General features: G+C 42.5%; 1 protein-coding gene across 2 annotated transcripts in view; it reads left to right on the forward strand.

Moving 5' to 3' along the window:
- NECAB1 (N-terminal EF-hand calcium binding protein 1) overlaps positions 1–24515 on the forward strand; it is a 39597-nt gene that overhangs the window by 14513 nt on the left and 569 nt on the right. The window contains exons 6-12 of one of the 2 annotated variants that reach the window (XM_081951176.1): positions 10959–11095; positions 13129–13241; positions 14277–14353; positions 15648–15701; positions 17018–17130; positions 21602–21676; positions 22316–22407. In XM_081951176.1, coding sequence (XP_081807302.1) covers positions 10959–11095; positions 13129–13241; positions 14277–14353; positions 15648–15701; positions 17018–17130; positions 21602–21676; positions 22316–22407 — 661 coding nt within the window. The remainder of the gene's footprint in view (positions 1–10958; positions 11096–13128; positions 13242–14276; positions 14354–15647; positions 15702–17017; positions 17131–21601; positions 21677–22315; positions 22408–24515) is intronic. The other variant, XM_081951177.1, reaches the window with a different exon arrangement.

A 24515-nucleotide genomic window follows, 5' to 3' on the forward strand; every position in this document is an offset into this window, starting at 1 on the left:
ACAATTGATCAGATTAAGAAACTGGGTTGTTAAATTAATTTTTCAGCACAAAAGAGGATAGAAATGAGCCAACCTAATTTAAAAACCCACAGAGCCATGACTAACATGACCGGACAATGAAAGAGTTGAACCTGGCTGACCAACCGCGCTCAACATGTAGTCCTCAATGGAACTGCATCTACATGGAGGGACGTATGTGGTACCCCAAGGCTCTGTTTTAGGCCCAGCACTCTTCAACATCTTCATCAATGATTTAGTCGAGGGGATAGATGGGGAAGTCATCAAATTTGCATACAACACCAAGCTTGCAGGAATAGCCAATACTCTGGAAGATAGGCTTAAGATACAGAAGGATCTTGACAGACTTCAACATTGGGTGCTATCTAATAAAATGTAATTTAATGGTGAAAAAAGTAAGATTCTACATTTAGGCAAGAAACAAAATGCACAGGTACAGTATAGTGGTACCTTGTCCAATAGTAGTAATTGTGAGGTATCTTGGAGTCCTAGTGGGCAACCATTTAAATATGAGTCAGCTGTGTGCAGCTGCCAAAAAAGCCAACACAGTTCTAGGCTACATAAACAGAGGGATAGAATCAAGATCACGTGAAGTGTTAATACCACTTTATAATGCCTTGGTAAGGCCACACTTGGACCAGTTTTGGTCGCCATAATGTAAAAAAGATGTGGAGACTCTAGAAAGAGTGCAGAGAAGAGCAACAAAGATGATTAGGGGACTGGAGACTAAAGCATATGAAGAACAGTTGCAGGAACTAGGTATGCAGTCGGGAACGGCAAAGGGAGATGGCTGCAGCGTCGGAGGTGTGGAAAGAGCTGCAGCCAGGGACTCCTCTATGATATTTGGCCGTAGCCTGGCTGCTCCCATGCTCCCGGAATCTGGAGAATGTTCCTATAATTTTTGAGAGCTTTACCCAAATTGCAATGATCACTGAGGCGCCGGATGGGGGACCAAGATGAATGTGTTGGGGAACCAGAAGTGAGGAGAAGAACTAAAACAACGGCTGGGGATGGCCTAGAACTTTAGAGGCCACTGGAGGCCCGTTTCAGGGCTATGGATGGGCCTGACTGACTGCCTTGATTAAAAACAGCTGGGCCCAGAATGCCCCACCCACCCACTAAGGATCCCACATCTGTAATTATATCTATCCTCAACCACCTTAGACTGTCTCCCATTTTTATGACATCTCTGCCTTCCTCCACTATTTGGGAATATTTGAACATTTCCCCCCGCCTTCTTTCCAAGTACTATCTGGATACTAAAGCCTCCAGCTCCCCCATTAAGACCTTAGCCCTCCGGCTATTGACTTTTACCACCAGCACCCTTACCCAATTGGGCTTTAATATTCTATCAATTTATTCAAGGTTAGACCTGCTCCGCCTGCGGGAGGCCCCTCTCTCGCAGGTATGGCCCTTGGCTCTTACAAGGGCCTGCCTTGATGACGGGTTTGTGAACCCCGAGAGGTGGAAGAAACGGAAGCTGAGGGGATTTTTAGTCAAATGTTTTACATTGTTTTTAGGGGGCTCCAGGGAGGGGGGGTGGGTTAACCAGGCCGGGAGGGAAGCCAGCGCCAGTCGAACAGGTGAGTCCAGGAGGGAAGTGAGCGGGGTGGGGGGGGAGAGGGAACAAATTATTCCGGTAGAGGGTTGTTTTATTACATCGGTCGCGGGGAGGGGGGGATGCGAGGACAAGAGAAGATCACAAGGTCGGTTGGGAGACCGTGGCTGTTGGCTACGCCCGGTCGTTTGTACCAACCCCCGCAGCCTAGGTGGTCAGGAACTACAGAGCCAGGGCCTGCGGCTGATGCTTTACAATGCAAGGTCCGTAACCAACAAGGCCCCCCTCATTAGCGAGTTGATCTCGGAGGGGGAGCTGGACCTTGCAGGGATAACGGAGACCTGGTTGGGCCACGAGGGTGGTTTACCCCTCGTGGAAATGTGCCCACCGGGTTTCCGTGCATTCCATCAGCCTCGGGCCCTGGGTAAGGGTGGTGGGGTGGCGGTAGTTATATGGGATGGTCTGGAACCGAGAGAGTTCACTGTTCCTCAGATACCCGGTTGTAAATCCCTAGGTGTGAAATGGGGACCAGGGAGGCAGTTGGGCCTGCTGATTGTATACTTGGCTCCTTGCTATACATCAGCGCCCCTGCCCGAGCTCCTCAAGCTGATCTCAGAGACGGCGGTTGAGATCCCCAGGCTCTTGGTCATGGGGGACTTCAACCTGCCGTCGACGGGAGCAACATCTGAGGTGGCTCGGGAGTTCATGGCTTCCATGACAGCCATGGGCCTGACCCAATTAATTCAGGGCCCCACACACGAGGGCGGTCACACACTGGACCTTATTTTTGTATCTGAACAGTGGACGAGTGATCTGGGAATAGGGGACTTAGTCATTACTCCCCTGTCATGGTCAGATCACTCATGTCTCCGGCTCGACTTCCCTGCCGCTACCCCCCACCGCGAGGAGGCGGAGCCAGCCTGTCCAAGGTGGTACCGCCCCAAGCACCTGATGGAACCGGATAGGTTCCAGACGGAACTTGGGCCACTACCTGTAGCCCTGACCCACGCTCGGTCGGAGGACCTAGTGGCCGTCTGGAATACGGCGGTGGCTGGGGCCTTGGATCGGGTTGTGCCTTTGCGACCTCTCCTGCGGCAGCGATCCACCCGAGCTCCTTGGTATACCGAGGAGCTAAGGGTGATGAAGCGCCATAGGAGACGTCTAGAGAGCAGGTGGAGATCCTCACGCTCCGAGTCTGATCGAACACAGGTAAGAGCCTATTTACGGACCTACCTTGTGGCATTGAGAGCGGTCAAACGTAGACATTGTGCCGCTCTTATTGCATCCGCGGATAACCGCCCTGCTGCCCTGTTTAGGGTGACCCGCTCTCTCCTGTCACAGGGGACGCGGGGGGCACCCTTGCAGGGTAGAGCAGAGGAGTTTGGGGAATATCTGCAGGACAAAGTCGCTCAGATCCGGAGCGGATGGGCTCCCTCCAGTGGGCCGGACGAGCCGTCAACAGTGAGTCTTGTGAGACCATTCTGGGAGGAGTTTGACTCTATTGCCCCCGAGGATTTGGACAGGTTGCGTGGACGGCTGCAACCCACCACATGTTCAATGGACCCGTGTCCCTCCTGGCTGGTACTGGCATCCTGGGAGGTGACACGAGGCTGGCTTCTGGGCCTGGTGAACGCCTCATAGGGTGAGGGCTTCCTACCAACTGCCTTGAAAGAGGCGGTGGTGAGGCCCTTGCTCAAGAGGCCTTCACTGGACCCAATGGAGCTGGCTAATTATCGTCCAGTCTCCAACCTTCGCTTTTTAGCGAAGGTTGTTGAGAATGTGGTGGCACAGCAATTTCCACGACACCTTGACGAATCCGAATATCTAGACCCACGCCAGTCCGGCTTCCGACCCGGGCACAGCACAGAGACAGCCTTGGTCGCGCTGGTTGATGATCTCTGGAGGGCCAGAGATAGAGGTTGTTCCTCTATCCTGGTCCTATTAGACCTCTCAGCGGCTTTTGATACCATCGACCATGGTATCCTATTGCGCCGGCTGGAGGGGATGGGAGTCGGGGGCACCGTTTTACGGTGGTTCGGCTCCTACCTCTCCGACCGGTCGCAATGTGTGTTGACAGGGGGGCAGAGGTCGACCCTGAGGTCACTCACTTGTGGGGTGCCACAGGGGTCGGTCCTCTCGCCCCTCCTGTTCAACACATATGTGAAGCCGCTGGGGGAGATCATCCGTGGTTTTGGGGTTGAATACCATCTGTACGCTGATGATACTCAGCTGTACGTTTCAACCCCAAATCACCCCAGCGAGGCTGTCGAAGTGATGTCCCGGTGTTTGGAAGCCGTCGGGGTCTGGATGGGGGACAACAGACTCAAACTCAACTTGTCCAAGACTGAGTGGCTGTGGCTACCGGCACCTCGGTTCAGTCAGCTGACTCCAACGCTGGCCATAGGGGGCGAACAACTGCCCCCTGTGGAACGGGCGCGCAATTTGGGCGTCCTCCTAGATGCCCGGCTGTCAATGGACGACCATGTGGCAGCCGTGGCTAGGGGGGCGTTCCACCAGGTTTGCCTGGTGCGCCAATTGCGCCCCCTTCTGGACCGGGATGCCCTACGCACGGTCACTCATGCACTGGTGACGTCTCGCCTGGACTACTGTAATGCTCTCTACATGGGGCTTCCCTTGGGATGCGCACGAAGACTGCAGCTAGTCCAGAACGCAGCCGCGCGGGCAGTCATGGGGAGTACTAGGTACTCCCACGTAACACCGCTCCTGCACGAGCTGCACTGGCTACCTGTGGTCTTTCGGGTGCGTTTCAAGGTTTTGACCACCATCTTTAAAGAGCTCCATGGCATAGGGCCTAGTTACCTGCGGGATCGCATCCTCCCACATACATCCCTGCGGCCAATTCGCTCTCACAGGGAGGGGCTTCTCCTGGTGCCGTCCACTAGGCAATGCCAACGGGCGACACCAAGGAGTAGGGCCTTCTCTGTGATGGGCCCAACCCTCTGGAATGACCTCCCCCCCGACATTAGAACCACCACTGACTTCCGCTCCTTCCGGCAGAAACTGAAGACACACCTATTCCGACTGGCTGGCCTGGCATAATTCTTAACGTTTACCTCCTGGCATATATATTTCCTACTGGTTTTTTAGGGGATTTAATTTTATAGGACACGGGTTTTAAATTTTGTATATTTTAAATTATTTATTTGGCAATTACAGTTCTGTCTATTTTATCCTCCTCTTATTTATTTATGTATTTATCCATCTAATAATTCTAATTGTTATTATGTATGATGTTTTTGATATGGACTGTACACCACCCCGAGTCCCTTTTGGGAGAGGGGGCGGTCTAGAAGTGCTAATTAAATTTTAAAAAAATTAAATTAAATGTCTAGTTCAATGAAAAGAAGTACCAGGGGTGACATGATAGCAGTGTTCCAATATCTCAGGGACTGCCACAAAGAAGAGGGAGTCAAGCTATTCTCCAAAGCACCTGAGGGCAGGACAAGAAGCAATGGGTGTAAACTATTCAAGGAGAGAAGAACCTAGAACTAAGGAGAAATTTCCTGACAGAACAATTAATCAGTGGAACAACTTGCCTCCAGAAGTTGTGAATGTTCCAACACTGGAAGTTTTAAAGAAGATATTGGATAACCATTTGTCTGAATGATGTAGGGTTTCCTGCCTAGGCAGGGGGTTGGACTAGAAGACCTCCAAGTTCCCTTCCAACTGTTATTCTGTTATATTCTGAACCTGCCTTACACTGGCCTGGATCACTGGGTCTAGGCTACTAGACACACTTGCTAAACTGTAACAGGGGAAATCATTTTGGCTAGTGTTTTTGTTTGAATCTAGAAACTGGGACTTCCTCAGCAAACTACATTTAAGTAGGTAAATTTTGGTTCGCTGAGAGTTATGCAGTATCAAACTAGGTATGTAGCTAAGTAACTCTATCAATTTTTCCAAATAAACCCTTATAATCTCTTGCTTCAAAGTATATCACAGCATCTTACCTCGAATTGGCTGAGTAACCATACTTCTTTACTCATCAACTAACCTTACAGAAAAAAATATATTTTTGGAGTCTAGCTTGATTTTAGCAATGAAGACTGCTAGCTCAAAGCTTTATTTTTTTTAATTTAAAAGTAAAAAGATTAAGAGATGATACTACTGAACTAACACAAAAAGAACACAATGGTTAACCTTAACCCTTTTAAAAATTTTGTCCAGTGTTTTTTAAACCTGACAACTTAAGATGGGTGGACCTCAACTCCCAAACTTTCTCAGCCAGCAATTTCTCAGCCATATTAACAGTGCCATGTTTGAAAGACATAGTATCCATGGAAATAAGGTATCCTTGAATCAAATTCCCTTTCTGATTTAATTATTTGGAAATTTTCTTTTTTTCTGAAAATAATCAGAGGCTGGAAGAGATTGTGACAGGATTTACTGTCCTCTTTCCAAGTATACTTTATTTCTCCTTTTCATCTGGAGTTCCACCTTCAGGCTCCCAAAACTACAGCAGCCATTTTGGAAGGAGAGGGTCTATATGACAGAAGAGGTAGAGCCAGAATATCTGCAGTTCGCTGGCCTGCAATTGACAGGTTGGACCAATGTGTTCATATGTTACTTCCCAGCACTTTTAAACCAATTAGTGTTTGGCATGATAAGTCAGTGGTTCCGAAGTAGAACAGTACAATATGGATATAGAATGCCTTCCTGAATATGAAAAATCTGCATTAGGAATTTTTGTTTCATTTTTTATTATTCTTTCAAAACAAAGACCTTGAAGATTTTGAAGTTTTCTGTTTTTCTTCAAATCCCTTCAAATGTTTTGTTTAAATAGAACATTTCAAAGTTGCCTCATATATGACTGAGTTTCATTAGCAACTTATGGATATCTAAAACTCTTACCAAGACAAGTTGAATTGTATTCTATTTTCTTCAGATGCTCTTTCTCGCAAGAACCCCGACATGAAAGATCCACAGACTTTTCAGTCTCATCTCCTTGGCACATTCAGCATTTGTTTTCATCTTGTCATTTTTTTGTGGCTAAAGTGTTGTTTTCACTTTCAAAGGAAGGAATCAGATAGCTAAAGATACCTGGCAAAATCATGTTTGACTAATGCTTTGCTATTGTGTTACGAAGCCAGCATGCAAGGGAAAGGAGACAAAGGCCCGTGAAAGTCTTTATACATGTAATGGAGTGTCTGAAGAAAGATAGATATTGGGAATAAGTGTATCATATAAATCTCATTACTTCTATCCTGGAGGGGAATTGCTATGAGTCACTTCTGTTGCAAAGTAGAACTGTGATTATATTAACAAAAGGTCTAAGACTTTTTCTGCATCTCTGTCAACTTAAAATTTGCCTGATCAAAGAAGAAGTGAGAAGATTTTACCACAGCAGCATCTTAAAATTGGAATGCTTTTTCCTTCAAAATAATTGAGGCATCTCATTATTTCTCTCCCTTTTGTTGTTTTGGTTATTTTATCTATTATCCCTTATAAACCTGCCAACAACATAAAGTTGTTTTCTCTATCTGGCAAAGTTCTTACATTGCCAATTGCAGTTCTATTTACTGAACTGGCTTTTTGTTATAATAAATACAGGAAAAATAAAGAGCAAAGAATGTGGTCTTCATATATTAGGAATTAACTGGGAAGCACTATCTTTTGCAGGTGTAGGCCAGAGCAAATGTCCCCAATATGCAGTTCCCCCTAATATGTCCAATTTATAAGGAATGCAGTATACCATTTTAGATAAAATGGAATGATGAACAGCATTGACACAGGATATTACACTACCTGAAATGGAGTCCCTTTCATCTTTGGATAGGACCAATGGTTTCAATCATCTTGCTACAATATTGAGACATGAATCCAGACCAACAGTATTCATATCCATTAGATGACAATGAAAGAAAGAAACTTGTATATTATATTAAATGTCATTTTAAAGGTCCTTTGCAGTACTACCATACTTAATTTTCTAAAATATGTGTTTTATAACCATGTTGTTGAAAGAGGCTATTTATAACAAGTTTCTTGTCTGAATAACAACAGCAAAAACCAAGATGCTTGGTATTTATTATTTGAATAAGGATGATGATACGTATATTAAAAGTGTATGCCAGCTCAATTCCAAGCAGCTCTATATTATTATTAAAGTGATGTATACTTAGTTCAAGGCAGATAACATTAACCAAAAGACAGGTCTACCAAGAAGAAATTAATTTAATGTCTATTTCAAGATATCCCACTCATCAATAGCCTCAAAATGTTCTACAGAGCATTTAGGATTTGAATAGCTTTCTAAAGACTAGGAAGTTTGGATGTTTTGGAAGACAAGATGTTTCAAAGTACAAGGGTAGCAAAAAGAAGATATATGATAGCCCCCCCCCCCCCCCCGCTCCCATCACTTCATTAGAAATGGATAATGTCCACAGGTTTTCTCTTAAAGATGCAAGAAGCTGACTAAACAGAGGATAAGAACTTTAAGGTCCCAGGTTCAGAAACTGTTAGAAAACAGAAATACCCGTCAAGTTCTGGGAAGGCAGAAGAGACTCATCCCTCACTCGCTGGAGTATAACAAGAAAGGGAAAAGAAGCACAATCAAATTTGCAAGATTCTGTAATTATACCCTACAAACACCTAAAAACTATTATCGTTATTAATTATTAAACACTTAAATCATAAAAGACTATAAAAACAAAGCAAGAACAAAGAATTACCAAACAAAGGAATAATAATGGAACCATCAAATTGTGACTAGGATAACCTTCGCACAGCTTTGGTTTGTGCACCAGCTGCAGTCTTTCCTGGATTTTTTGTTCTTTGAAGAAGAAAAAAATGAAAACAATTTCTTTCTAATAGAATCAGCATGATTAAAAACAATTTTGTACAGTAATTCCCAAAGCAAAATTCTTGGCCCAGGAGACAAATTGTGATGTTGGCAGATTTTGAAAGATCCTCTGATCATCTGTAAGTAAGGTATGTAAATACACCTTTTATATTATTGGACTTTATACAGGAAAGGTAGATCTCCTAATAATTCATCTATCTTTCTTCATTCATTTGCCACAAAAATATAATTATTCAGGTACAATTAGTTCAAATAGTTGTAGTCCACTGAAAAAAAAGTCTTATTGTCTGTTTCTGTTCTCCTTTATGGCTCTAGCCTCATGCCTAGAGAATGAAGGCCACTAGCAATTATATTATGTTTTCCAGGAAAATCATCCTTAATCTAATTAGAGGCAGCCTTGTCAAATAATGTAGAGGAAGACATAAATTAGCTTTACTTGTACAAATGAGTTCTGACACTTTCAAATATCAGCCACAAATGTTTTCATGCAGAGTTGCTATCAGGTTAAAAAGCGGGAGTGACATATAATTTCTCAGAATTTTTCTTCCCAATTAATGGTAGAAATAACAGCTACTGTGGCTGGTAGTATTACAGGCTTGATTAATGTTCATGAATGCTAAATAAATATTTTGAAAAATATAATGCCTTCTGCTATCCATTAATGTGGACAATTTCTAAGATGAGTGACAACTGGGCTTTCAATAACTGCTTTTACCACAAATAGAAAAGAAATGATATACAATACTTCTGGTCTATTTTTTTTTTTAAAAAAATATGTAATAACAAAAATGTTATACTCTTCTTTTCTTTCCGTATGAAACTTATATTTGATCCCTACTCACTGAACTGTATTATTGTATTGCTGATTCTGTAATTATACAACACATACTGAAACAAGCTGATATAAAAACCATTTGAAATAATAAAGAATATATTCAGATCATTGATTTAACAAATTTTTCTCCCATCTACAATCATGCCAGCATCATTTGCTCCATCCTCATAGCCGGTCCTTAGTCTGACTTGGCAGGTGTTACTATCTTAATAGTTCACAGTAGGGAAAATTAGGATGCAACTATTAATGATGTTTCTGCCAGTGAGACACCCATAAATCATTCTCCTTAATGTAGGCTGGGGATGGGTGTGGAAATAGTGGCAGGCTTCATCTGCAGCATGGGATCTTTCCATTTTTGTTTTACTGGAATGCTTAGTTCATCATGTGTGCGGTACATGTGTGGTACAAGATCTTCAGATGATCTATGTGCTGGGTAGGCAGTTGGATTGTTAGATCAAGGGTAGAGTGGTAAAGGCCTGCACTCTCCTGCTCCACAAAATGGCCTCCTTTCTAGGACATTTGTTTCTTCATGTGTTGGCCAACTGGCTTAAAAAAACAAAAATGCCATGGTTGATGGGTAAATTGCAGGGCAGAGGGAGCAGCAGTATGTAACCTATTAAAAGCAGCCAATAGGCTCCGGAAAGATCCCAACCCTGCTAACATCCTCCCCAAGGTCACAACTAAAAATACTGCACATAATATTTGCAGCAAGTCTTATATTGGAGAAGATGGCAAACTTCACTAATTTACCTAATCAGAAACTTCACAAATTGGGCAGAGCCACTTATCATTTGGATGGGTGGAAGGGGGGAAGGCTGAGCATCTTCAAGGGGAAGATAAGGGAACAGATGCTTTTCTCAAGAATCATTCATTGAAAATTCAGGTGAGGTTTTATAGTAGTAGACCTTTTAATCAATGTGCCAGAATCATTTTCAGTTTTAAATGAGGTATAGATTATTATTATTTTTTAAAGAAAATAGGATTAGCAATTACAAATCTGTATTTTACTGATTTTTAAATTGGCAGTTTGCTCATTTTTTACTATAAGTCTTCTAAAAGTCATTGGAATATAAGTATGTCCTAATGTTAATTTGCCCTTAACATTTTTTCAAGTTTCCTTGTGATGCTAAATATGTTATTTGATTGAGAAGAGATTTAACAGGGTGAAAATATAAATAACTAAAAAGTTTATCTTCCAATAATCTTAAAATAAAGCAATTCTTGAATACAAGATACAAGAATGCAAAGTAACACAGTCCAGCACCTATGTTTTTACTTATTGACTTGTTTTAATCATAGTTGAATGAGTCAAAGTATCTGCATTCATACTGTTGCTGTTTACCATGATTTGTTGAACAAACCTCAAGCATATGAGTTGGATAATATCCTAAAACATGGTTTATAATGTACAATGGGGGAATTCGGACAACACAATAAGCAAAATAAAACTAACTATATTATGATTTAACCTTCTTTTAATCTCCAAGGTCACACGGCTGACTCCCGATGATCAGTTTGCAACATTTGTTTTGAAAGAATGTAGATATGGTTTACCATTGTTAACTCCCCCCGCCCCCAATTTTCCATTTGGAATAACATTTGGAACATAACAAATCTGATTTTAGAATTATGACTGTAAGGAACTATTATTTGGGAGAATGTGCTTGTAGCTGACAAATGTTAAGCTTTTTCTTTTTACTAGCAGTTTTCCCTATTTGCTTTAGAATTATCAAGAGGCTTCTACGTTGGAACAATTTGCGACTCGCTTCTTGTTAAAAGAAACCCTGAATCAACTACAGTCTCTACATAATTCCCTGGAATGTGCCATGGAAACCACGGAAGAACAAACCCAACAACAGCAGTAGGATTCTTACTATTGTGTCTCAGTGGCAGCATGGTGGAAATTATTATAGGAAAGCTGCTATGGACCAATGTCTTGCTCAATTAATTTAGAAAATGACACTTTACTAGTACTTCTACAAAATAAAACCTGTCCTGAGATTTGTAGTTAGATTGCTTGAAAGTACCTGAGGCCCACAATTTATTCCCTAACTATTCCTTCTATTTCAAGACTCTTTCTTTTCAATGAATCCATATCCAGGTAGTGATTTCAAGGGAGCTCTTGTGTTGATGAGCTGTTCTTTTTTCTGGTTCCATTGTCTTTGAACTAAAAGTGAACTATTTTGGAGCTTTCTGTCTCATTGCCTGGTCCCAAAGTGATCCTTCATGATTCTCATTCTCACTAGAGGACTTTAGGCAGGCATTCTCAACCTTCCTCCCAGTGCTATTGTTACAGGAACATATAAAAGGAAAGAATCCTATCTTGACCTCCTTGCTCAAGATTAGATAAAAATAAAGATATAAATATAACTATATTGGGGTCTGTTACTTTTTATATAATCATGTTGTCTCAATACAGAAATAATGTTATCTAGTTCTGTATTCTTGTTGCTGGTTTTGTTTTCAACTTGCCTGGTTTTTATTTTGATACCCAGTGCATTTAGGATCAATTTTGTGACAGACATAAACAATAATGAGAAAGTTTAACAAGGTTTGTCTATGTAAAGCAGGGGTGGCGAACAAGTTCGACAAAAAGAGCCAAAATTTTAAACTGTGAGAATCAGAGAGCCACACCACGCAGTGACCTGCCAAAACAGACCCGGAAGCAATGTTCCCTCTATTTTTTTTTCCGATGTGAGCAGAAAAGTATAGTGTTTGAGCGGCACATTTTCATGCCTGAGCACCCGAATTTTTTTCACAGATGTCACCTAAGACAACAACGAAATCAGTATTATTTGAAACTCAAAGTTATGTTTCTTCAAGGTACCCGCTTAATTCAAAGTGTTATATAATATCAGTATCACTTAACAATGCTCCTGCTTAGCAACCAAAATGTTGGCTCAGAAACTCTGGCATTTGAAGCACGCAACTCTTAAAGCTGTCAAGTTACAAGACCCTTGCACCCCTAACCCTTTAGGGAAAAAAAACCCCAGGGGTCTTCAAACCTGACAGCTTTAACACTTGTGGACTTCAACTCCCAGAATTCCTCCTCCAGTCATGTTGCAGCGACGTCATCTGCGTGGATCTGCTCCATCTTTGCTTTCTTCATTGTGGGCAGGGCTTCTGCTGAAGATGCCGACGAGTACGAGTTGCCACCAGAATAACTGCTGCTACCTCCTCCTCCTCCTCCTCCTCCAACAGAATCACCAGATTTGCTCCTGAGCTCAGCGCTGGGTTACCTCTGCCCCCTCCCCCTCCTCCGTGCTTTTGAGGAGCCATGAGGCTTTTTTCCCCCTGCTCCCCCCCCCGCCTTCCTACTGGCTCCTGCAGCCTCATGGCTCCTCAAAAGCACGGCGGAGGAGGAGGAGGGGGCAGGGGTAACCCAGCGCTGACTGAGCTCAGCTGCTCCGAGTGGAGGGGAGGCACCGCTGCCACGCGCGGAGATTCCGGCTGGAGCTTTGGCGGCTTCATCTCAGCCACAGCGCCGGGCAGCAAATCCGGCAGTGCTGCCTGTTAGAGGAGGATGAGGAGGAGGTGGCAGCAGTTCTTCCGGTGGCGGTGGGGGCTTTGGGGCTTCACAACTAGCCTCAGTCGCCCCGTGCTCCTCAAAGCAAGTCTGGGGAAGTCCTTTGCAGGCGGCCCGTTCTAGCTGCCTGCAAAGGACCTCCCCAGCTTCCGAAAGGGAGCGCACGATCCGAGCCACAGTATACTAAATAATGATAAGAGGCAAAGAGCCTCATTTATTTTGGCCGGGAGCCGCATGCGGCTCGCGAGCCGCGTGTTCGCCACCCCTGATGTAAAGGGTTCTATGTAAAGGGTTTAATCTATGCAAATAGATTAAAAATACAAATAATTTAAATACTGAACAGCTTTATGTATTTTTTTTCCCTAAAGGAAAGTCCCAAAGAAGCCAGAGGTGCTAAAAATACAACACCCAGGAAGACGTTCAGGTCGAAGGCTCCAGAGAAATAATAGTTTTTCTCCAGTTAGTCCTCTTTTGAACCCAGGTAATATTGTTTAACATTTACCATTGTTTATTCATGCAAGTAAGACATCATATAAAATTAATGAAGAAATAAATTTCATTTTTTTTAAATGGATAAAATCAATCATTTCTTATATTCTGATCATTTTTAATATTTATATTGTTTGTGTACAGTACTGGCTTTACATCCGCCAGATACCTGCAACAAACGTTAAACATCTTGCAGGGTTTAAAATATTTCAATATATTTGAATTATAATATTGTTAGATATGCATCTTAATATATTCAGAAACAAATATATTGTATGCAAAATAATTTGAAGTAGCCACTTATATTCATCCTGATAACCCACTGTGATGAAAAGGCCATTTCCACCTTTGTGGTCTGTTTTTACTATAGTTGGATGTGGAGAACATATAAAGTATCTCCCCATTTCTGAACAATTGGCAAGGTGATGCAAGCCTCTTGTTGACTTTCTGAAGGAATTTTCTCTCTTCTTACTAATACTCACTTTAGCAGACACCTAGCCTTGGCTGCTTTCAAAAATTAAACAAAATTGACCCTGGGTAGAATTTAGATGAGAAACTATTTTTGAGTTTTAAACTGCTGTGAAGTCTTTTTAAATAAGAAGTGGCTTATGTGTGTGCATAAATAATAAATTCCAAGATTACTGGTGTCAAAGGGGAGTTTAAAAAACAGAATAAAACAGCAGACCACGAAATGGCTGCCCAATTTTTTTTTAGAGGGCTAGAATTAAACTTGCAGTCATATTTATCTTTATTAATATTTATTCGGGGAGGTGCAGCAAATTTGATGCAGTGCAAGCAATCTATGAAGAATGAGGTCAACATTTGCTTAAAGAAAGCAGCAGTAGAAAGATTTAAATCAAGACAGAATCAACATGGGATTTATACTTTACATGCACCACTTGTCCAGTGAAACAAAAACTCTCTTCCCTCGCCAAGAAACAATACATAGATATCATAAACGTTTGTCTTATTAAGCAAGTACAATCTTCAATCATGTTTTCAATTCAGGTATGTATGTTTTACAAAGGTTTGCACAAGAAGGACAATCAGTGGATGTCTCAAATAAACAGACTTCAGAAGCTGATTGATAAGCTAGAACAGAAGGTATGCATGGCTACTTCACTACATCCCTCTTTGCTACTGGAAGCTTCTGTAAGAAATGGGATTCGTTCAGTATTTAAGGTTTCTTTTTTAAGAATCGCTAAAGTTAATTTTGTTCTAGAAAGAGGACACATTGATTCCACTAATTGTTTTGTATATTTTCACTAAACCAAAAAGCAGCACAGTAATAGGGCATGTCCATTACCTCCAGCACTTAAGGAGTCTGTTCATCCACTTACTGATAGGGCAACTTTCCAACAACAGAATATAACAGAATCAAATTTTGTGTGGTGAGAGAAGCTGACAAAAGAAAGACCCAGTTTGACTATGATGTGCATAAGAACAGGGGTTCTGACTTAATTTTTTAAAAAAGGAAGAAGTGAAGTTTTATAAGTTCAAGAAAAGCCACAACTGTTATCAGGAAAAAAATTACAAATATAACTATCCTTTGCCATTGAGCAGGTACACAACAAAAACTAGCATATTACAAAAAGTACACAGTGAATTCACAGAGCAAATTAAGACATACTCTTGCTCTCTTAATATCTTTATTGCTTTTCATCATAGAGTAGGTAAAGTTTTATTGATAATTAAACAACATGCATAAAGGAAGTTCCAGGAGACATGATGTATTGCTTTTGAGAGAAAAGATCCATCTTGATTGTCCAGGATATACTTATTTTTAATCTGCATTTTTAAAAAGTGATATTTTACAAGTAGATTATCTTCTAATCTACCACCCATTGCAAATCCTATTTTACTGTAGATTTGACCAGCTGAAATTATTAATGTATCACCATCTGCCAACATGTTTCATCTACTATCTGCTGATTGCTTTATCATTGCAGCAACCATAGTTCTTAATGTTTGCCATGTGGACCATGTTCAACCAATTCCAGACAAAACTAGTTTTTAATTCTGAAACAGAGGAAATACACTGAGCATAAAAATGGGCTTTTATGGTCAGCCATAGATCAGAAGAGGGCTTTAGATGGCAGGATATGATGCTCTCTTGGCATAGTCGTGTGTTGAAATGATCTGATGGTAGAAATATTTGTAACTATTCTAGCAACCTTCATAGATGTATTTTTCCTAAAACGAATCAATGCTAGACTGTTTCCCCAAGAAGAGGAAATAATTTATTCAATACCCTTAAATTCCACTCCATTTTTATATATTTTCTATCAAAATAGATTAGGAATCACAGTATTAGTGATTTTTTAAATTATTATTGAAGAGTGTTAAAGCACTAGATAAACCTTAACTCTTTTGTATTGCCCTTTTATTGGTTGACAAGGACCTAAAACTCGAGCCACTAGAAGAGGAGGTTTCAGAAGATAATACTAAATCTGTAAGTAATATTTCCCAACTCCACTCCATGGAATCCATATGAATGGAAAAGCAGAAGAAAGAGTTCTAAATCTGTTCTGGGACTTGCTAAGGCTGGCGTCTTCTGTTCAATCCACAATCTTTTGTGGCACTTGTTTCTAATAAGGCTTTCTAGAAACATGATCCAAGAATCACACAAGTTTATTTATTTACATGTTGCTCTACTCCTGCACTCAAACATGAAAAACTTTGGTTTTGCTTTATCATTTGACCTTTGGAGCTGGGTTCAGACTTAGTCATTCATTGGCTGATCCATTTTAAAACCAACGAAAGGATTGAATATTTCCTATGATAGCTATTTACTTTGTCACTTTGTGTGCATTCTAGCTTAATAAACTGCTTTAAAACCCAGCCAAACATATATCAGAAGTAAACTTTAGAAGCATTTTTACATGTTGAATGCATAAAGCAATATAGCATGTGAAAAAGAAACCCAGAATTGTTAATATAAAAAAAATATTTAGGGGGGGAAAGGGCTATTGAGTGGAACCAGAATAATGTGGCTGTTCTGACCTAGGCTTCCTGATACAATAAAAACCACATGCTTAGTCCCGAAAACCCTCTTTTTATTTCAAAGGCTGTGAATTATGTTTATTCACAGCCTGTAATGAATCCCAAATAGTTGTAAAGAGTCCTACAGTAGGCTGCCAAAGTCTTTTGGGATAAGACTGATAAGCACCCACCTTTATCTTCCTCGAAATGCTGCCAAAGACTTAATTGGTAATTAGCTAGGCAAGGCCACACAGAGCAAAGAGTCAAAACGGAGCTTCAGAACATAAACTGACCAGCATGAACCAAGTTGCTTCCTGCAAAGGCTCACATGCCTTTGCTCCTCCTTTATGTCCTGTGGGAGGGGCAAATCACCTCCAAGCTTTACTTCCAAGTCGTCTCTTCTGTCTTAACTGTTCTTGCCTTCTGGCAGCTCTACGCATGCGCGCACTGGGAACGGGGAGTCTGTTCTTCTGTCTTGCTCTTGGTCTGGAGGTTCCAGAGGCAGCACATAACTCCCAGATGGCCCTGGCCCCTCTCTGCCTTCAAAGCAGAGCCCTCGTCTGAGCCTTACCCAGACTCCAGGACCGACTCATGTTCCTCCCCAACCTCCTCACTATCTGACTCTGCTGCCAGCTTCATAGGCCGGCAGTGGACCACAACAGTGGCTGGAGTTGCATGGAAGAACTGGAAAAACAATCTCAGAATAAACTTTAAAAATAAAAAAAAGATAATTTGATGACAGTATAGTTAATGTCAATTAATCGGATTGCACTACTGTTTTGCCAGCAAATAATGATTGTTCAGCGTAAGATGTCAGTAATCACAGAAGAACTAGAGCCGTTCCGCTTTGCTCTAAAGCAGTACGTAGATATGGCCTCTTCTCAGGATGGATGTCTGCAGTGAGTATATCATTCTCAAGGGATGGAAGAATGCATGTCATTATATTATAGAGAGACTGCACTTTGGGAGACACTGGAAATCATTATTAAAGAACATTTATAAACATCCTAGGCTGACTAATTCAGCAAATGCAGTATCACCATTATATTGTTCTCTTGGAATTATAAATGTCACAGTGGGCCATAGTAAATGTCAGGCCATAGTAACCTAGGACAGCAGCCATTAATAAGATAGAAGAGGCAATCTTTATTTTCCTGGAATAAATCTGGTTGAATAGAGCGGCCTTATTCTTCAGAAGATGTGTCAGCTACCACACTTTCACTAGAAACTATTATCCAAGGGAGAAAATAATTAACATCAATAATCTGATGAGGATACAGAAAAGTAAAAGAATTTCCATTTAATCTTATGTATTACTTTCCATGTATATGGTGCCATCTGCTGGCAATTCTAAAATTTGACATTCTCCTGTATGCTGCTTGGAGAGTCCAAGCATGGTTAACACAGCCTATCTGCCCTAGGACTGAGTAGATTTTTCTTTGCTCATGCCTCCTTTGCTTCCCTGAGGTCAGTTTAAAAACGCAGTCTACACGATAGGACTAGTTTTGGGGAGCTCTTCAGTCCTTTGACAGATAGATTGGACTCTCCAGGCAAATTATAGTAGATTTTAGAATTCGGATTTTTCTTCTATTTTTTTTCTAGTGTAGAGTTTTGGTGTAGAGATATGTACTGTTACAAAGAATTCTTATTTTTCGGATTGCTGAGGTGACTGTCGGGTTCTGACCTGCTGCTGGCCACACGCAGCAGTTGGGGTCGCAGAGACCACTTGTCCGGCGGCTGCTGGCGAGTGCGGGGATGGCAGCGGCGTTTCTGCGCGTCTCCGGCCGCTTGTCAGAGTTAGGGGCTTCAGAGAGTCCCGGTTTCCACAGCGGCGTTTCTGAAAGCTCGGCTAGCGCAGTGGCCACTTTGGAAGCGACATTTTCGCACACTTTCTAAGGGCCACTAATTCAGGCACCGGCAGGCATCGGAGAACTCTTTATAGATAGCGTGAAGCCGCGGCGGCCATTTTTGGCATCCAGATCAAAAGTTAGTCGCCAGAGCCATTGAGGATATCTACACCACGTGCTTAACCACCTCAGTGCAGATCACCGCTGGGGATTGCTTGGTCCTGTCCGGGGCGCCGGCAGGGCCTCCCTCCCCCTCCAGAAGAATTCCTGTCTCAGAAAGGCGGCATCGGAGTGCCCTGGTAATCCAACCAGCCTCCAGCTATTAAGCAGATCTGCAGACACTTCGGAGTCTACTGGCCAGCATCTGGTGCCGTTCCTTGCTGCAGCTTCACCCTCCACGCTGACAATCAACCGATCTCCATCATCAGAATGGCAGATAAAGATTTGGAGCCGTGAAAGGAGCTGGCAGGGCCCTCTGCGAAGCGCAGCAGGCCAGATCCCCCATACCAAGGAAGGAAGGGGAGTAAGGGCACTGGGGGCAAATCATCCCATAGTTCCTCTGGGAGCAAGGGTTCCAAAAGGCAGGGTGACAAGAGGCAGGAGGCCCCAAGGGAGAGATCTGGTAGGCCCCAGGCCCCAATTCTCCCTCAAGTTTGTGAGGCTGCTTCGGCCTCTCATCCACCCAGAACTGAGAGAGGGGATTCTCCCTCTAATCAAGGGGATCAGTCACCATCCCTAAGTGGTAGGGATTCTCAGTTTGGGTCCCCTGCAGCCTCCCTGGGATTCCCGGATTTCCCCAGCTCTTCTATAAGGGAGGAGTTGGAGCCTTTTCATGGTTGTTTTCATGTAGAGGACTCCTCAGCCCCAGTTAGAAGGGAACGAGGCCTGACTTCCTCCAGGTCCAGACCCGCAGAAGACAAAGGCCCTGCTCTCTCAGCACAGATGCGGGAAGTTATATCCCAGGCTATTTCTCAGGGCGTGGTTGAAGCTTTCTGCCAAAAGGAGGCCAGGGGTGGCAGGGGCCTTAAGAAGGGCCACCACCACAGTGAGAGCAGGAGCCGCAACCCCAAGTCTTTGGATACCTCTGTCACAACAGAGGTTTCTGTCTGGGAAGAGGAGGCTGCGGACAAGTTTGAATTATCGGAGGATGAGGATATGCCTCCCAATAAACCTGCCAGTTGGCCCCCATGTCTCCTGTATGCCTTCCTGCCCCTGCCACTCATCCCGCAGATAATCAACAAGCTCCTGGAGGAGGAGGCGGAACTCATACTGGTAGCTCCGCATTGGCCCAGGAGGTCCTGGTACGCAGATCTGGTCGATCTGTTCATAAGGAAGCCATGGAAAATTCCTCAGGAGCAGATCTCCCTCAGCCAGGGGGCCATCAGTCATCCAGAGCCCCAGTGGCTCCAACTAGCCGTATGGCACTTGACAGGGAGCTCCTGAGGAAACAAAACCTATCAGACAAGGTTATCCAAACCATTCAAGCATCCAGAAGACCATCTACAACACACATCTACGATGCAACCTGGACCACGTTCTCCACTTGGTGCAAGCGCCATGACATTGTAGATGTTGCAGCTTCCATACCTCAACTTCTGGACTTCCTTCTGGAGGGGTTGGACAAAGGCTTGGCTCCCAACACCCTCCGTCGCCAGGTTGCGGCCTTGTCAACTATTCTGGCTAGAGACTCTCATCAGTCCTTGAGCCAACACCCTCAGATCAAAAGTTTCTTGAAGGGAGCGACTAATCTTCGACCTCAGGCGATACACAGGTACCCGTCCTAGAACTTACCGTATCTTCTGCGAGCCCTAACCACCGCACCATTTGAACCGTTGAGAACTGCCAGTCTTCGCCACTTGACTCTTAAGACTGCCTTCTTAGTAGCAATTACTTCTGCTAGGAGGGTGTCGGAGATTGCGGCGTTCTCTGTCAGGGAGAAACTGAGTATCGTCCATCATGATCGGGTCACCCTGCATCTCAATCCTTCCTTCCTACCAAAGGTGAACTCTCACTTTGACAGATCTCAGGAGGTGATCCTCCCGAACTTTTGTGCCAGGCCTAAGCACCCCAAGGAACGCGCCTGGCACAAGCTGGACGTTCGATGAGCGGTCTGCGTATATATGAAAAGGACTAGACTTCAGACATTCAGAGTCATTTTTTGTGTCGTTTCAACCTGGGTCGTTGGGTAGTAAGGTCTCGTCTTCAACCATTGGACGTTGGCTGCGGGCCTGCATCAAAATGGTTTATGAACATCAGGGGAGGACCATGCCGGGTCGTGTGATGGCATACTCCACAAGGAGTGCCGCCACTACAGCGGCCTGGGCGACCCAAGCATCGATCATTGACATTTGCAGAGCTGCGACGTGGGCGTCCCCCACAGCTTTCATCAGAAATTATAAAATTGACACCTTTGCCTCAGCCGAAGCCTCCTTTGGAAGACGTGTTTTGCAGCAAGTTGCCTCGGCTCTGGAGAATCTGGACATGACTTCAGCCCTCCCTGGGAGAAAATAGCTTGGGTATGTCCCATGCTTGGACTCTCCAAGCAGAGCACAGGAGAATGACCGTTGGCTTACCTGAACGGTTGTTCTCTGAGCGCTGTGGGAGAGTCGAAACCCACCCAGGGTTTCTTGAAAGGTCCAGGGTTCTGCATTATGATTGATACCTGAAAGGCGTCCTGCAGCGGACAAGACTTCGTTTTTAAACTGACCTCAGGGAGGCAAAGGAGGCATGAGCAAAGAAAAATCTACTCAGTCCTAGGGCAGATAGGCTGTGTTAACCCATGCTTGGACTCTCCCGCAGCGCCCAGAGAACGACCGTTCAGGTAAGCCAAGGGTCTTGTTGTAATTAAATAGCTGAACATAAGACATGACTATTTCCATTTCATTCAGCCGAGGGCTAAATATCCAAGGAAATAGGTTTTCCTACAAATCTTACCAATTGAATAAGGAATCATGTCCTCCCAGAGATACATCTTGTGCAGTTTCTAGGTATCAGATTATGAATTCCCATTAATAAGATTTTGGCAGGTTAGATTCAATGCTTTTTCTTTTTCCAAAAACTAACAGTCTTTCACTTTTTAAAAGTGTCAATGGAAATAATTATGCATGTTTACATATTTCCTCATTGAAAAGTTTAACTTTGAATGTCAAGCTTTTATTACGTTATATACAAACCACATGACTGTTATGCTATGGCCAAGAAATTTCATTTATTTGTTTTGCTAAAATATACTCTGCTCAGCTTTTGGTTCAACATCCCTCTGAATACTATGCCATTTATTGCAAATATATGTTGGCTTTCAATCAGTTTTATATGAGGTTGTAGTGCTGGGAATGATTTATTTAAAATATCAATCTCATGGTAATAAAAATGGTGAGCTTTAACTTAGTTTAATATTACAGAAACTCGGCATTGTCACTAGGCCTATACCAATCCAAAGATGAAAAACAGACATACTTTTTTTGTAAATAAACATCAATATGGGCTGTTTTCTATCCAAATAAATTTTGTGCTTATATTTTAGTGTTTCTGTCCAGAAACTTTCAGGCAAATCCTGTTTCATTGTTTATGAATTTTGGAAAAATAATGCCTGGAACAGGTAAGTAGGTTTCTAAAACAGTTATTTATCAGCATCATCATGCTTAGGCAACATAAGCAGTACACTACATGTCAGTCTTCTGCATTAATTGGTTTAATCAGCAGCCAACATTGTTACTTTTATACCTTTCTGAAAAATATCAACTTCCTATTTCAGCAGTATTAACCTTAATATATAAAAAGTTTTTTGTGGCAGGAAAGCAATGTAAAACAATGTGATAAAAGCATCAGTTGATTCTAATAGATTTAGGGATGAAAATACTGATTCATCAAAATTCAGAAAATATTTTAATATGGCAATATTTTTACATGTGAAAACTCGTCTGGTATTCCAGAGCAAATACCTCAGAAGTCCATGGTGGCTCTATTTGTTTTTAGATCAAAAGCTCTGCGATAAAACAATTCATAATTGCACCCAGCCCCATTGACACTTTAATCACAGATCATGTTTCTGAATGAGTTCTGCCTGGTTATGAGCCTGTGCACATCTGAAGTATTCATTTGTGAATTGGAACAGCTAGGTTTAAATTGGGCTATTTTTAATATTCATGATTAATTTAATCATTGTAATTCTATAAAATGTAAACCAAAGAGTTTTAAGTATGGTTTTGGGTAAAATAAATATTATTTATTTCTCCAGCCATCTCCAGATGAATTATAGCAAGTCATTCCAAAGAAGTAATGTAGATTGTCTGGAGACTCCAGAACACATCACAACTATGCTTGTTCCTGGTAATGGTTTTTACTTTGAGTTTGTTATTTCTGTGTGTTCTTCTTTCCAATTGTTATTTAGTTCTACTCTAAGAAACAGTAACAAATAAATATCCATTTGGAAAATTTTATAAGAGTATAAATCTCATTGAATGCATGGGACTTGCTTCACAGAATGTCATTAGATTTGTCAATTCCAAAGTTAGTCATAACTTTATTTTGCTTTGCTTTGGTTTTGCAAACAGTAAACAAGACATAGTAGTCTAGCTTAGCTGCACACATAATGCCAAGTTGTAAATGTTGAAAAAAATGGCTGAAATTACCTACAGATAGTCCTGAACTAACAACAATTCATTCAGCAGTCATTCAAAGTTATGACAGCAATGAAAACAATAGTAACTAGTCCCTGAACTTGCAGCTACTGCAGCTTTCCTGCAGTGGTGTGATAAAAATTTGGGTCTGCCCAGATTTAGCTATAGGGACTCCCCCCCCCCCCCACACACACACACACTTATAGTCCCATTTCTGCTCTTTTGGGTGCCCTGCACTACATAACCTTGCCCCCTGCTGCCGCCACCTCCCTCAGCTGATGTTTGCTATTTTCTTCTGAATCCCCGGGCCAAGATTCAAGTATTGGATGAGGGTGTAGCCATGGGATGTACAGTGAGCACAGCAAAACCGCAAAGCCTTGTCTTCCCTAGGTGGTGGCTAGGCCTGGCTGCAAAGGAAGCAGTGAGACAGCGCAGTGCTCTCCATTACCAGGCAAGGCAAGAGAGCCAGAATCAGTTCCACAGCAAAAATGGAACCTGTGGGAGGTACTGTTCAAGGTGGTGGCAGAACTGGAGGATGCAGAAAACACAGGTGGTCCAGAGGTTCAATGCACACTCTGCAGCTGTTGTTGGCAGCACCTTCTGTAAAGCTCACCCCTGGAAGCACCTGCTGTAAAGGAAATACTCTTTGCAGGAGGCCCTTCCAGGGAGTTTTGCAAGTTCAGCTATACCCAGTGCCTAAATCCTCAGTCACCAGCAAGAGGAAAAAGATGGCAAAGGTCAGCTAGGGTAGCAAGTCCCAAGTCAGCAAGGGTCATGAAGATAGACTAAAGCTTTGTGGGCTGTAACAGCTTTGTGGAAGCCCCTTTCTGCTGCACTGGGCCAGGTTGCAGCTGGACTTCACAATGTAGGTCAGGGGCTTTTTGCAGCCCCAGAACCATGGAGTGCCAGGAAGTCGCTGAGCTGCAGCATATTCTTTTTCTAGCCTCCTTTTCTAGTTCACTGCATTCCCTTCAACTCATGCATGGCCAACATTTCCAGGCATCCATCTCCCAACAGCACTCTCATGCTCTGCACCTGGGATTCCTGCCTTTCTTCTTAATAACCCATGTATTTTGGGGCTACAATGGAAATGGGGAATACCAGATTGCAGTTGCTAAGTGATAGTCACATGACATCTCGCTTTATGTCTGCACAGCTTAACGGTGGAAATTCTAGTGCCAATAGTGGTCCTAAAAGGATTACATGTATGAGTTTTAGAACAAAAATATTAAGATTTCGTGGATTGCATAAACTTAGTTGATGCCAATCTCTATTTGACTTCCGAGATTTGTTCTGTACTATTGAATTATTGCTCTGATTCTATAAATCTCAAAGTTAGAACGGGCCACTGAGTCCAACCATCTTCATTTAGTAAAAATAATTCAAAAGCATTTATTGATAGGGAATAGAGTTGAACGAAATTGTAATTCATATGTGCTGATTCATTTAAGTTTTATTTGCTACATGGGTGCCTCCAGATCTACCGGTAATATAAGGGATTGATCATTTTCATGGGACAGATAGTGCTGATCCAGAAAAAACCAAAAGGTTTAAGAAATTCTTCTGTATCCAAACAAAATTTAAGATCTAGAAATATCCTCCTTCATTACTATCTCTTTCACCAGAAGTGGCAAAGTTAATCTATAAGGGTTCTTTCAGATATGGTACCTTTCTAATGAAATTAATCTAATTCCCAAATTAAAAATCGTTTAAATGTCAAGTACACATTTTATCTATACAGCATTTTACCAAACTGTTGAGTTAAATGATGAATTTTAATTAGCTCCTTCCCCGTATCAAATCATAATTTCAAAAAAA

Source organism: Natrix helvetica, assembly GCF_964273705.1.
Source record: "Natrix helvetica genome assembly, chromosome: 4".
Classification (NCBI taxonomy): domain Eukaryota; kingdom Metazoa; phylum Chordata; class Lepidosauria; order Squamata; family Natricidae; genus Natrix; species Natrix helvetica.